This window comes from Pseudophryne corroboree, chromosome 7, assembly GCF_028390025.1.
Source record: "Pseudophryne corroboree isolate aPseCor3 chromosome 7, aPseCor3.hap2, whole genome shotgun sequence".
Lineage (NCBI taxonomy): Eukaryota > Metazoa > Chordata > Amphibia > Anura > Myobatrachidae > Pseudophryne > Pseudophryne corroboree.
In genome coordinates, this window is record NC_086450.1 from 416605580 (window position 1) to 416620078 (window position 14499).

A 14499-nucleotide genomic window follows, 5' to 3' on the forward strand; every position below is an offset into this window, starting at 1 on the left:
AATAAATAAATAAATAAAAACACACTTAAAAACAGAGCCATATAAGCCAATCTCTGAACCGCAATTAGTCTCTCTTAAGGTAGGTACACACTTATACCGCTTTCACATCGCAAATGCCGGATCCCACCCGGTAAGAGAAACGTGTCCTTACCGGGTGGGATCCGGCATTTGGTCTCCTTTGGTGGCTTTCCGACCCGGCAATATACCGGGTCGGTTGCCATAGCAGCGGGGGGGCGCAGCAGCAGCAGGGGCGGGGGTGGAGGCGGCGCTGGGAGATGAGCTCATCTCCTGCGCCGCCTCTCCCTATACTGTGAATGGGAACCGTGTCGCATCGACGCGGCTCCCATTCACACTGCGCCTGACCCGGTATTCAACCCGGGTATAATCCTTCTTTTATACCGGGTTGAATTACCGGATCAGGCGACCCGCTAATTCGCCGAAAGTGCTTTCACATCGCACACTGACCCTTATCGACACGGCAATATGCCGTGTCGATACCGGGTTATTTGTGCGATGTGAAAGGGGTATAATAGATATATCTGCAGATCAATTGATCTGCAGATATATCTATGGACGGATCGAGCAGTGTGTTCAGCATACACACTGCTCGATCCGTCGGGGACTGACGTCATGAACTGGGCGGGCGTGTACACACGCCCGCCCAGTTCAGCTGTCAATCACCGCCGGCCGCCGCAGCATGTGTACGGGCGGTCGGCCGACCGGCCCGTACACACACAGCGACGCGCCAATATATCGGTAGATATATTGGCCATCGGCTGTCCTGCGCGGCCGACGCGATACGTCTGTGAACGACGGAGTTCACAGACGTATCGGCCGTACACACTGGCCGACGGTCCCGCGATATATCGGCCGTCCAAAAGAACGGCCGATATATTGACCACTGTGTACGGGCATTTAGGGCAGTCTGCATGCAAATACCGGCATAAGCAATTGGTGCTGATGGAAATAAGAATGAGACCTGCAGGACAAACAAATGTATGGATTTTGTAGCATCCAATCTGGAGATGAATAATTACCAAGTCCCTTGTGGTCTTTCTGCCGGGTATTCCACCTAGTGGGTGTCCAGAGTATTCTCCTTATCCAGCGCAATAACCGTGGTGGTTCTCCCTTTATTAATGTCCACAATGACGGGACTGGAATCTCCCAAGATGTAAATGATTCACGCAATGCACAGCGAAACGCGTTAGTTAGCCACATCTCTGACCAGGGCGTTGCTAAGAATTCCACAGGACTTTGCGTGAATCATTTACATCTTGGGAGATTCATCAAATATTCTTATTAAATACTCAGATATTGGTTTTTCTAGTGAATGTAATATTGTGATTATTCCTATCAGCGCAGTTGGTTTTCTTTGTGCCTATATGTTTTACTAAGGTGACCAACTATCACCTCACCCAACAGCAGCTTAGAGAACCAGCCCTGTTACAGCGCCTGTTTTTCTACCATTCTTTGGTAAAATTCTCTTTCCTTTACTAAAAGCTTTATACCTTAGAGAATATTAATTACTTGATTGTACCCAGCACAGGTGAATAGATATGTCGGATATCAGTTTTATGTTGTCCACCTGCCGTGACCAGGAGTTACATCACAGAGATGCGTCTGTTATTCGTGGCCTGCTCTTAGTCAGATTTTCGCTCCTCTGGACAGTGACAATACCCCCAAGCTCTGACACTATATCGTGACTGGATTATTACAAGTGAATAGGTGAAAGGAGGGCACTGGAGAAGGTAAAGAGACCAGAGAGAGACTATTAGCCCGATGCCGTTTTGGACAATCAAAACGACCGGATAACGCGATTAATTACCAATGGTCATTATCGCGGTATTCAATTAGAGGCTGTTTTGATTGGCGGAAATTGGACCCACAATTGCCTGAAAACATATGGGATCGAGGCTAAGTCCCTGACCCCATGTGTTATCGCGGCTCCGGCGGCCCCTTATCGTGGATTAAGCTTCAGGTGCGTGAGGAAAAAGGGCACCGGCATCGGGGCTAACAGGATAGCCCTCGGTGATCCTATTAGCAGTGGTTAAAATACCGCTGCTAATAGGATAACACCCTAAAAGAAGGACAGTCTACTGACCCATAAACCCCGCAAACAGAGTTTAATAGCCACATTGTTTAAAACCCCTCTTTAAATATTTACATTTATCAATTACAAACTAAAAAAAATAAAATGTAAAATTAAGACAAGGTCAGAGTGCATTTAATGGTTTCTGATACAATAAAATGTTTCACCTATTTACCATGTTTCCTATTTGTTCTTTAAAATCTTCACTTTCTTCCCTGCTGACACACTCTGCCTAATGCCAGTTATTGCAGCATGTAAAACGATTGGGAGGAGACGGAATGAGCAGCACTGTAAGAGTGCGAATTACGGAAACAGTGACTTTAAAAATGACAAATGTTAATTGCAACAATATTTTTCATATTTAATACATTTTCTAATAAAAAAAAAAAAAGGTATATTATGCATAACCCATGTAATGAATGCCATTTCTGCAACCAGTGGGCCTGATTCACATTCCGACACAACCGGAAAATCAGGCAAAGTACCAATGGCTGGACCATCCAGTGTGTATATCCAGTACGGGTCGTGCGTCGTCGGATGTAGTACGGCTGCAGACGTCACACGATTGACAGTCTGCAGCCGTTTTACAAAACAGAAGCATGTCGTCTTCATTTTGTGAGCGTGCCAAGGGCAGGATCTCCCATCTTCTGATGGAGATTTCCTGGCCTCTCGGACGCAGCTGCCGGCCCGTGTGACCTCATGAGTCACTCAGCCGGCCGATGGTGTTGCAAGTGATCCGATGCTGCACCCTCTGACGCAGCACTGCATCACACAAGCATGCATACTTATACCAGACGCCTCCTGCTGCATTACCATATGCTGGCATCACTGCTGCATCCAAGTAAGCAGCAGCGATGCCCACTCCAACCATTTCTGCATCAGGCCCCGAGTGGAGAACCTTCGAAACCAACTCAATACCCTCTTTGTTAGTACCGGTTTTAAGTTAAAGTAACTTGTTTTCTGAAACAAAAGGGTTAAACGCCTTGTGAAAGTCACGTCTGTAGGGTTACATTGAGCAAACAGCTACCCGGGACAATCGGAGAGAAAGGTCCTCATTTAACCCCTTATTGGTTTTACTTCCTATAACGACTTGGTAAAGTAACTGGTGTCCTACACTGCTACAGGTTTGTATATCTGCCTCCGCTTCATAACCATATACATAAATTTCCCCAACGCCCTCCGTTCCTGCAATACTCACTGTAATCATAGGTACTGTCACACTGAAGGGCAGAGTAGTCGTGGAAGGTGGCATTCCAGCGCAGCTCCCGGGATTTCGTGTCATACATCGTGATCATGTATTCTGCAAAGTGAGAACAGACAGGCAGTCGCCTCCCACACTCAAAGCAACAGAGACAGAGGGGAAAATTTACTAAGTTGGGAGTTTTTTTTTTTAGAAAGGGTGATGTTGCCCGTAGCAACCAGATTCTATTATCTTCTAGAAGCAGCTAGATAAATGTTAAGCAGAATCTGATTGGTTGCTATGAGCAACATCGCCAGCTCTAAAAATAAAAAACCTCCCACCTTAGTAAATTTACCCCAGACTTTCTCTCCAGTGGGCGTATCCAGCAGTAGACTCCCCATGTGTACTCTCTAATACATAAGATACAGCTCTTGAACTTACGTGTTCGTCCAATGTACAGGAGAGGGGATGACGGACACAAACCCTCAGATGAATCCGTGGATAGTGTTGTCTGCTTCTCTCCCGTCTTTGGATCCACAACAAACCAGGAATCCTGCTTCTTCCCTGTCCAAAATACATATACAAATAATTACGTCTGTCTACAAAAGATGATCGGATATGGAAGAGTTCCATTCCTCCATCCCTATTTCTATGCCAGTTATGGACCACACATTATCTCTAAGGAGAAGGTAATCGTTAGCTCTGTGGGAGAGATCATACGATTACATCAGAGCACCAATTTCAGGTAATCCAACTAGAAGGTTATCCAATGCCAACTATACAAGCTGGGGAGAATGTTTCCGCATCCAATGGTGACATATGCAGTAATGTGCCAATATAGTGGTGGTGAAGACCAACATTTCCCCAACACCAACCATTCTTTCCACATGATGTAGACACTATATATAACTCACACAGCACACACGCCATTACCTGTATACAGGATTCCATCAGAGCTGCGGCAGGGAGAGGACTGTACCAACTCCTGGATGGTAAATGGCAATTTCTGGAAAATAGGTACAATTAGGGACGGCACAGAGGCACAGTAGTTAGCCATGCTACTTTTAGTGTAAGGGTTGACGCCGACCTGGGCCATATCCATGTGGAGTTTGTATGTTCTCCATGTGTTTGTGCTGGGTTTGCACTCCAGTTTCCTCTCACACAAAAAAACCCCCAAACCATACTGGTAGATTAATTGGTTACTGGGGTGGGGAGAGGTGTCTGCATCTTGTGGCAGGGAATATAGATTACATGCTCCTCCGGGGCATGGACTTACATATACTCCATAAAGTGTTGCGTAATATATATAGGCTCTATATAAATAACTAATAAATAATTTACTATGCTATGGGTTCCATGCACAGTCTAACAAATTAGTCCAAGAGATTTATAACAAAACAGGAAAAAATGTATCCTGCAGATCTCCCCTATAGAGCAGCCTATATAGGGTTGCAGCTATCCAGAAGAACACGGTTTCCTTAAGAGGAGTCTTCATACTGGGCTCCATCTAGACTGAAAGGTCTAGGTTGTTACTTATAGTTAAATGTTCACACAGAGGTCACCCATGGGATGTAGTCAGGTGACCGGCGGTCGGGATCCCGGCAGTCACCATACAGACGCCAGGATCCCGGCCGCAAGGGGATAGAACCTGTGGCAAGAGCAGCGAGCCACCGAGCACGCATCGTGGCAAGCGCAGCAAGCCCGCAAGGGGCTTTGTTGCGCCCACCCCCCTGGCAGCATCCTGGCAGTCAGGATCCCAGCCACCGGTCACCCGATCCCAACCCATCACCAATCCATCAGTCATTAGATAGGTCTCCACCTATATTACAGTACCTCAAAAAGCTCAACTAGCTCAATGAGCTGGAAAGGAAGTTAGTCTAAAGCTGGATTCACACTATACAATATGCTGACCAATCTTGTGAACTGCGATAGATCGCAACGACCATCATATAGTATGTACCCCAATTTATTGTTTGAGGAATTGTCTGGTTGCATCTTCTCATCTGAGGTGCTGCGCGTCAGATGGGATGGAGAGGCGCGGTAACCACACTCCTGTAACGATATATCGTGCCCTGTACGGCGTCTTTCAAGTGTGTATCCAGCTTCAGGCTGCAGGCCAGTTACACAGGTATAATAACTGTAATTTACAAATTAATAAGGCCCTTTTATCCCATATACTCACCATAAGTCCCTCTTTATTCCTCCCTCCCAATATGTACAAGCTCCCATCGCTGGGGTCTGGCAGGAAAGCTGGTCTACAAGACAAGATACAAGTCCCAGGATAGAATCAGGATGCTCCGAGATACTCTACAGCAGGCATGTCCAAACTGCGGCCCTCCAGCTGTTGAGAAACTACATATCCCAGCATTCCCTGACACAGTGTTGCGGTCAGAAAATGCTAAAGCTGTGTCAGGGCATGCTGGGATGTGTAGTTTCTCAACAGCTGGAGGGTCGCAGTTTGGACATGCCTGCTCTACAGCCACAATAACCCATGAGAAAAACAAGACATACCAAAGACAGGAAGCCGTAAACGCAACGGTGACTTAAGGTCCATACACACTACACGACATCGCTCTATGAGCGACATCGTCTAGCGTTTCCCCTCCTCATCAGCCTGTGCACACTGAGCGATATGACCCCTCATATCGCTCAGTGACGTCATGCAGCCGCCGGCCGTGCATGCAGTTCCTGAACAATAGTCCAGATAGAGCATGCATGCACTGCCGACAGCGAGGTTCGTTGCCGATCCGCGGGGCCGCACATCGATTGTAGCTGGCGGCATACACACTTGCCGATAAAATGAGCGACGACGCTCAGGAAGGGGGTAAATGGGTGACGTCGCTCATTTTATCGGCAAGTGTGTATGGGCCTTAAGACTTGTTAGAACTATAGGTAGGGTCGGAGACTGTACTGCACTAAAGACCTACAAGTCTAACGGAACGTTTACAATCACACATCACAATACTGCAGTGCCAAGTGATAGCACTAGTTGCAGGCAAGTTAATTGGCTGCATTCTTGTGGACAATGGTTCTGCCCACACAATGGGATCACTGCGCTGCATCCTCCGATTGGATGGTCAAGGCTCCTACTTAATCAAGGCGGAGATTTACCAAATCTTGGAGAGAGATAAAGTACTAACCAATCAGCTTCTAAAGCTAGGTACACATGACCCGATGGGAACCAACGATCAGGTAAACGCTCCAATCTAATGGAGTGAATATCAGATCGGTGGGCACCCTTACACACACAAACATTTGACTCAAAATGTACTTTCAGTTCATCTCTTAAATGGGATCAGGATGGGAGAAACGATACAGCATGTACAGCACACACTATCTCATTCCCCTGATCTGAGCATTGCTGTTTATCGGTTTCAAACACTCCAACTCTCCTGCATACACACTATCCTATTATCAGCTGATCGGTCATTTTACAGGCAGTGTCTGATTGGTTGGTACTTTATCTCTCTCCACTTACTCTCTCTCCCAGCTTTGATAAATCGTCCCCCAACTACAGCATTCAGTACACTCCTCCTCTCCACAGAACTTTGACTCGCCTCCACCACCCAACTACCAGTGGTGATTTTCCCATTAGGCCCGTTAGGCTAGGGGCAGCATCTGTTTGGATGCTTGTGTTGGTACTGTCAGCCCAAAATGTACCAGTAACTGCAAAGTATTTCCACTGCACTGTACCATATGCCATCTTGAGTGGAGTGTAACAGGTAGTACATGCACAGACTGCCCCTGTAAGCTGTCCCACTTAGTAAATATGTATACATAAATAAAAAAAATGGTCATAGTTAATGACTTATTTTTTATTCTATTAAATTCGCTATAATAAAATGAGGGCTCATATAAATAAATGATAACAGAATTAGTTGGGGGAAGGGTGGAGGGGGGGTGGCAGTTACTGTTGTGCCTATGGGGGCTCTCACCACTAAATCCACCCATGCAAACTAGCGCCAAATGCGCTCAGCTCCTTCACCTATCACAGAGCACCAGTCACCAAAAGTGGGACAGAGAACCCTTTTTATACGCCACACAACTAAACAATATTGAACTTACTCCGACACGTAGAGTGGTACTTGAATAACAGGATCTGTAAGAGAAGATGAACACACATATAATAAACATTCATGAGCGATAACTGATTTCATATAAAGGATGATCAGGACATTGGTGGAAGCTGGCTGCCACTCCTCTCGCTGTTCATGGAGTTTGTGTTTTGTGATTAATAGTGCACTAATGAAAGTCACAATAAAAGTACTAGGAGGAGTTTGGCAAACGTTACATTCTGCATTCAACAGGATATTATTACCAATTCTATAGTACTTAAATAAATGACCATCCATTTTCCTTTTCTGTGGAGAAACCACAAGGAGCGTTTAGCTCTCCATGGTGTTCCGCCAGTGCAGATGGTGAAGGGTGTCGAAGTCAAAAATATTACATACACAGCTCATCTAAACTCCACACTGGTGAGTCACTGTGCGTGCGAATACGCGCAGCGTGCACAGTGATATATGGTAGCATACGCACTCACACAGACAAGCCACAAAGATATATTCAACACACATTTCATACCACACCTAAATTAGACATGTCAAGCACCAGACATTATAATGTTTTAAATTATATAATGGAGTATAACATTATGTATATGTATTAATGGAACGGAACAAGATAAACATATCATGCTTGGTATCAAAATAATCAGGGGAATGTGTGGATTAATTTGATAGATGTGCTTAGGTTGTAGCTCATTGCAACAATTAGTTATGATTAAATGTAGGAATATGAAGCCACAATTCTAATGACAACAAAGAACATTCCAAAGAAAGCATGTGGGCAGGAAACCAGTGGCCAACCCCTATGATGTCATCTTCAAGGCTGGATGTTGCTTGCATATGAACTGACCAATAACACATCATGAATGAGAAAGTTCCCTCCCATGGACCAATAACAGAAGACTCAGTCCCAGACATGTACTCTCCCAAAATACACAGGATATAGGTAATTCCAGTCACACAAGAAGTTCTGTTTGCTGTTTTTTCTGGTGCTGGCAGTTGCTATTTGTTTGCTGTTGAGGGAGAGCTAAAGATGGAGACGACTGTTCACTGAGCATTGAGAGAGAGGGAGAGATGGAGGAAATGTTCTATGGGAAAGGGTAATGTATGTATGCTGGCTGTAACTGTATGGATTCTTTTGTAACAACTGCTTCCTGTGTAATTGTAAATCTGTAACCATATATATACTGTACATGTGTTATATTGTATGCATATCCTTTTAATATCAAATATATACATCACTGAGCGTTGGAACTCAGACAATGTGTGTGCTTGTTTTCTCTTAAGGGATGTAGTGTTTGCGACATACAGCGCACTTTTATCGTATATGGTAATAAGAAGCGCCTTGCGTCCACAGCATATATTAACGCTGGCATTATAAATATTTATTAGAAAATAAGAATTTACTTACCGATAATTCTATTTCTCATAGTCCGTAGTGGATGCTGGGACTCCGTCAGGACCATGGGGAATAGCGGGCTCCGCAGGAGACAGGGCACATCTAAAAAAGCTTTTAGGTCACATGGTGCGTACTGGCTCCTCCCCCTATGACCCTCCTCCAAGCCTCAGTTAGGTACTGTGCCCGGACGAGCGTACACAATAAGGAAGGATCTTGAATCCCGGGTAAGACTCATACCAGCCACACCAATCACACCGTACAACTTGTGATCTGAACCCAGTTAACAGTATGATAACACAAACGAAGTAGCCTCTGAACAGATGGCTCACAACAACAGTAATAACCCGATTTTTGTAACAATAACTATGTACAAGCATTGCAGACAATCCGCACTTGGGATGGGCGCCCAGCATCCACTACGGACTATGAGAAATAGAATTATCGGTAAGTAAATTCTTATTTTCTCTAACGTCCTAGTGGATGCTGGGACTCCGTCAGGACCATGGGGATTATACCAAAGCTCCCAAACGGGCGGGAGAGTGCGGATGACTCTGCAGCACCGAATGAGAGAACTCCAGGTCCTCTTTAGCCAGAGTATCAAATTTGTAAAATTTTACAAACGTGTTCTCCCCTGACCACGTAGCTGCTCGGCAAAGTTGTAATGCCGAGACTCCTCGGGCAGCCGCCCAGGATGAGCCCACTTTCCTTGTGGAATGGGCCTTTACAGATTTAGGCTGTGGCAGGCCTGCCACAGAATGTGCAAGTTGGATTGTACTACATATCCAACGTGCAATCGTCTGTTTAGACGCAGGAGCACCCAACTTGTTGGGTGCATACAATGTAAACAACGAGTCAGATTTTCTGACTCCAGCTGTCCTTGAAATATATATTTTTAATGCTCTGACAACGTCCAGTAACTTGGAGTCCTCCAAGTCGCTAGTAGCCGCAGGCACCACAATAGGCTGGTTCAAGTGAAATGCCGAAACCACCTTAGGGAGAAATTGAGGACGTGTCCTCAATTCTGCCCTGTCCGAATGGAATATCAGATATGGGCTTTTGTATGACAAAGCTGCCAACTCCGAAACTCTCCTGGCTGAAGCCAGGGCCAACAGCATGGTTACCTTCCATGTAAGGTATTTTAAATCTACCGATTTTAAAGGCTCAAACCAATGAGATTTGAGAAAATTTAGAACCACGTTCAAATCCCACGGTGCCACTGGAGGCACTATTGGGGGTTGTATATGTAGTACACCTTTGACAAAAGTTTGTACTTCAGGCACTGACGCCAATTCCTTCTGGAAGAAAATTGATAAGGCCGAAATTTGAACTTTAATGGACCCCAATTTGAGGCCCATAGACAATCCTGCTTGCAGGAAATGTAAGAATCGACCCAATTGAAATTCTTCCGTTGGAGCCTTCTTGGCCTCACACCACGCAACATATTTTCTCCAAATGCGGTGATAATGTTGTGCGGTCACTTCTTTCCTGGCTTTAATTAAAGTAGGAATAACTTCCTCAGGAATGCCCTTCTCTTTTAGAATCCGGCGTTCAACCGCCATGCCGTCAAACGCAGCCGCGGTAAGTCTTGGAACATACAAGGTCCCTGCTGAAGCAGATCCCTTCTTAGAGGTAGAGGCCAAGGATCCTCCGTGAGCATCTCTTGAAGTTCCGGATACCAAGTTCTTCTTGGCCAGTCCGGAGCTACCAGTATTGTTCTTACTCCTCTTTTCCGTATAATTCTCAGTACCTTTGGTATGAGAGGCAGAGGCGGGAACACATACACTGACTGGTACACCCGCGGTGTTACCAGAGCGTCCACAGCTATTGCCTGAGGGTCTCTTGACCTGGCGCAATACCTGTCCAATTTTTTGTTGAGGCGAGACGCCATCATGTCCACCTTTGGTTTTCCCCAACGGTTCACAATCATGTGGAAAACTTCTGGATGAAGTCCCCACTCTCCCGGGTGAAGGTCGTGTCTGCTGAGGAAATCTGCTTCCCAGTTGTCCACTCCCGGGATGAACACTGCTGACAGTGCTACGACATGATTCTCCGCCCAGCGCAGAATCCTTGCAGCTTCTGCCATTGCACTCCTGCTTCTCGTGCCGCCTTGTCGGTTTACGTGGGCGACTGCCGTGATGTTGTCGGACTGGATCAACACCGGCTGACCCTGAAGCAGCGATTTTGCCAGGCTTAGAGCATTGTAGATCGCTCTTAGCTCCAGTATATTTATGTGAAGAGACGTCTCCAGGTTTGACCACACGCCCTGGAAGTTTCTTCCCTTTGTGACTGCTCCCCAACCTCGTAGGCTGGCATCCGTAGTCACCAGGACCCAGTCCTGTATGCCGAATCTGCGGCCCACTAACAGATGGGCAGTCTGCAACCACCACAGGAGAGACAACCTTGTTCTCGGTGACAGTGTTATCCGCTGATGCATGTGCAGATGCGATCCGGACCATTTGTCCAGCAGATCCCACTGAAATGTTCGTGCATGGAATCTGCCGAATGGAATCGCTTCGTACGAAGCCACCATCTTTCCCAGGACTCTTGTGCATTGATGTACTGACACAGTTCCTGGTTTTAGGAGGTTCTTGACAAGTTCGGATAACTCCCTTGCTTTCTCTTCCGGGAGAAATACCTTTTTCTGAACCGTGTCCAGAATCATGCCCAGGAACAGCAGATGTGTTGTCGGGGTCAATTGAGATTTTGGAAGATTTAGAATCCACCCGTGTTGCTGAAGCACTACTTGTGTTAGCGCTACACCGACTTCCAGCTGTTCTCTGGACTTTGCCCTTATCAGGAGATCGTCCAAGTAAGGGATAATTAATACGCCTTTTCTTCGTAGAAGAACCATCATTTCGGTCATTACCTTGGTAAAGACCTGAGGGGCCGTGGACAACCCAAACGGCAGCGTTTGAAACTGATAATGACAGTCTTGTATCACGAACCTGAGATACCCTTGGTGTGAGGGGTAAATCGGGACATGTAGATAAGCATCTTTTATGTCCAAGGACACCATGAAGTCTCCTTCTTCCAGATTCGCTATCACTGCTCTGAGTGACTCCATCTTGAACTTGAATTTCTTTATGTACAGGTTCAAGGATTTCAGATTTAGAATAGGCCTTACCGAACCGTCCGGTTTCGGTACCACAAATAGTGTGGAATAATACCCCTTTCCCTGTTGTAGGAGGGGTACCTTGACTATCACCTGCTGAGAATACAGCTTGTGAATGGCTTCCAAAACCGACGTCCTTTCTGAGGGAGACGTTGGTAAAGCAGACTTTAGGAACCGGCGAGGGGGAGACCTTTCGAACTCCAGCATGTAACCCTGAGATACTATCTGCAGGACCCACGGGTCCACTTGTGAGTGAACCCATTGATTGCTGAAAATCTTGAGTCGACCCCCCACCGTTCCTGAGTCCGCTTGTAAAGCCCCAGCGTCATGCTGATGGCTTTGTAGAAGCCGGGGCGGGCTTCTGTTCCTGGGCAGGGGCTGCTTGCTGCCCTTTCTTACCCTTTCCTCTGCCTCGCGGCAGATAAGACTGTCCTTTTGGTCGCTTTTTATAGGAGCGAAAGGACTGCGGCTGAAAAGACGGTGTCTTTTTCTGTTGGGAGGGGGTCTGAGGTAAAAAAGTGGATTTGCCGGCAGTTGCCGTGGCCACCAGGTCCGAAAGACCGACCCCAAACAATTCCTCTCCTTTATATGGCAATACTTCCATATGCCTCTTGGAATCCGCATCACCTGACCACTGTCGCGTCCATAAACTTCTTCTGGCAGATATGGACATCGCGCTTACTCTTGATGCTAGAGTACAAACATCCCTCTGAGCATCTCGCATATAAAGGAAAGCATCCTTTAATTGCTCTAGAGTCAATAAAATACTGTCCCTATCCAGGGTATCAATATTTTCAGTCAGAGAATCCAACCACACTACCCCAGCACTGCACATCCAGGCTGAGGCTATTGCCGGTCGCAGTATAACACCAGTATGTGTGTATATACTCTTCAGTGTAGTTTCCAGCCTCCTATCTGCTGGATCCTTGAGGGCGGCCGTATCAGGAGACGGCAACGCCACTTGCTTTGATAAACGTGTGAGCGCCTTATCCACCCTAGGGGGTGTTTCCCAGCGCGCCCTAACCTCTGGTGGGAAAGGGTATAATGCCAATAACTTCTTGGAAATTAGCAGTTTTCTATCGGGGTTAACCCACGCTTCATCACACACGTCATTCAATTCCTCTGATTCTGGAAAAAATACAGGTAGTTTTTTCACCCCCCACATAATACCCCTTTTTGAGGTACCAGCAGTATCAGAGATCTGCAAAGCCTCCTTCATTGCCGTGATCATATAACGTGTGGCCCTATTGGAAAATACGTTTGTTTCTTCACCGTCGACACTAGATTCATCTGTGTCGGTACCCGTGTCGACTGACTGAGGTAAAGGACGTTTTACAGCCCCTGACGGTGTCTGAGACGCCTGAACCGGTACTAAATGGTTTGCCGGGCGTCTTATTTCGTCAACTGACTTTTGTAATGTGCTGACATTATCACGTAATTCCATAACTAAAGCCATCCATTCCGGTGTCGACTCCCTAGGGGGTGACATTACCATCATCGGCAATTGCTCTGCCTCCACACCAACATCGTCCTCATACATGTCGACACACACGTACCGACACACAGCAGCCACACAGGGAATGCTCTAATCGAAGACAGGACCCCCTAGCCCTTTGGGGAGACAGAGGGAGAGTTTGCCAGCACACACCAAAAGCGCTATAAATGTATATAAACAACCCTAGAAGGTGTTGTTTACTATATATGCGCTCTTAATATATAAATATCGCCAATTTATGCCCCCCTTCTCTTTGTTACCCTGTTTCTGTAGTGCAGTGCAGGGGAGAGACCTGGGAGCCTTCCTCACCAGCGGAGCTGAGCAGGAAAATGGCGCTGAGTGCTGAGGAGAATAAGCTCCGCCCCTTTTTCGGCGGGCTTTTCCCCGGTTTTTAAGAAACTGGCCTGGGTTAAAATACATACATATAGCCTTAATGGCTATATGTGATGTATTTATTTTGCCACTAAAGGTAATTATATTGCTGCCCAGGGCGCCCCCAGCAGCGCCCTGCACCCTCCGTGACCGAGTCAGTGAGCCGTGTGACAACAATGGCGCACAGCTGCCGTGCTGTGCGCTACCTTCAAGAAGACTGAGGAGTCTTCTGCCGCCTGCTTTCCGGACCTCCGTTCTGCCGTCTCTTCAGCGTCTGTAAGGGGGATCGGCGGCGCGGCTCCGGGACGAACCCCAGGCTGACCTGTGTTCCGACTCCCTCTGGAGCTAAGTGTCCAGTAGCCTAAGACTCCAATCCATCCTGCACGCAGGTGAGTTGGAAATCTCTCCCCTAAGTCCCTCGATGCAGTGATCCTGTTGCCAGCAGGAATCACTGAGATTGAAACCTAAAAAAAAACTTTTCTAAACAGCTCTTTAGGAGAGCCACCTAGATTGCACCCTCTCGGACGGGCACAAAAACCTAACTGAGGCTTGGAGGAGGGTCATAGGGGGAGGAGCCAGTACGCACCATGTGACCTAAAAGCTTTTTTAGATGTGCCCTGTCTCCTGCGGAGCCCACTATTCCCCATGGTCCTGACGGAGTCCCAGCATCCACTAGGACGTTAGAGAAATATATTTGAACTTAACAAGGGAGACTGTGGTTAGGTTACTAGTACTTCCACTACCCAGAGGAGCAATGGTGACATTTCTATGGTCAGACACTAAAGACA

At 46.7% G+C, this 14499-nt stretch overlaps 1 protein-coding gene across 1 annotated transcript in view; it reads right to left on the reverse strand.

The window, feature by feature from the left end:
* ERN2 (endoplasmic reticulum to nucleus signaling 2) overlaps nucleotides 1-14499 on the reverse strand; it is a 60027-nt gene that overhangs the window by 29137 nt on the left and 16391 nt on the right. The window contains exons 3-7 of the mRNA XM_063934758.1: nucleotides 7335-7368; nucleotides 5452-5524; nucleotides 4203-4275; nucleotides 3711-3833; nucleotides 3288-3389 (exon numbers count right to left, since the gene is read on the reverse strand). Of these exons, the coding sequence (XP_063790828.1) occupies nucleotides 3288-3389; nucleotides 3711-3833; nucleotides 4203-4275; nucleotides 5452-5524; nucleotides 7335-7368 (405 nt within the window). The remainder of the gene's footprint in view (nucleotides 1-3287; nucleotides 3390-3710; nucleotides 3834-4202; nucleotides 4276-5451; nucleotides 5525-7334; nucleotides 7369-14499) is intronic.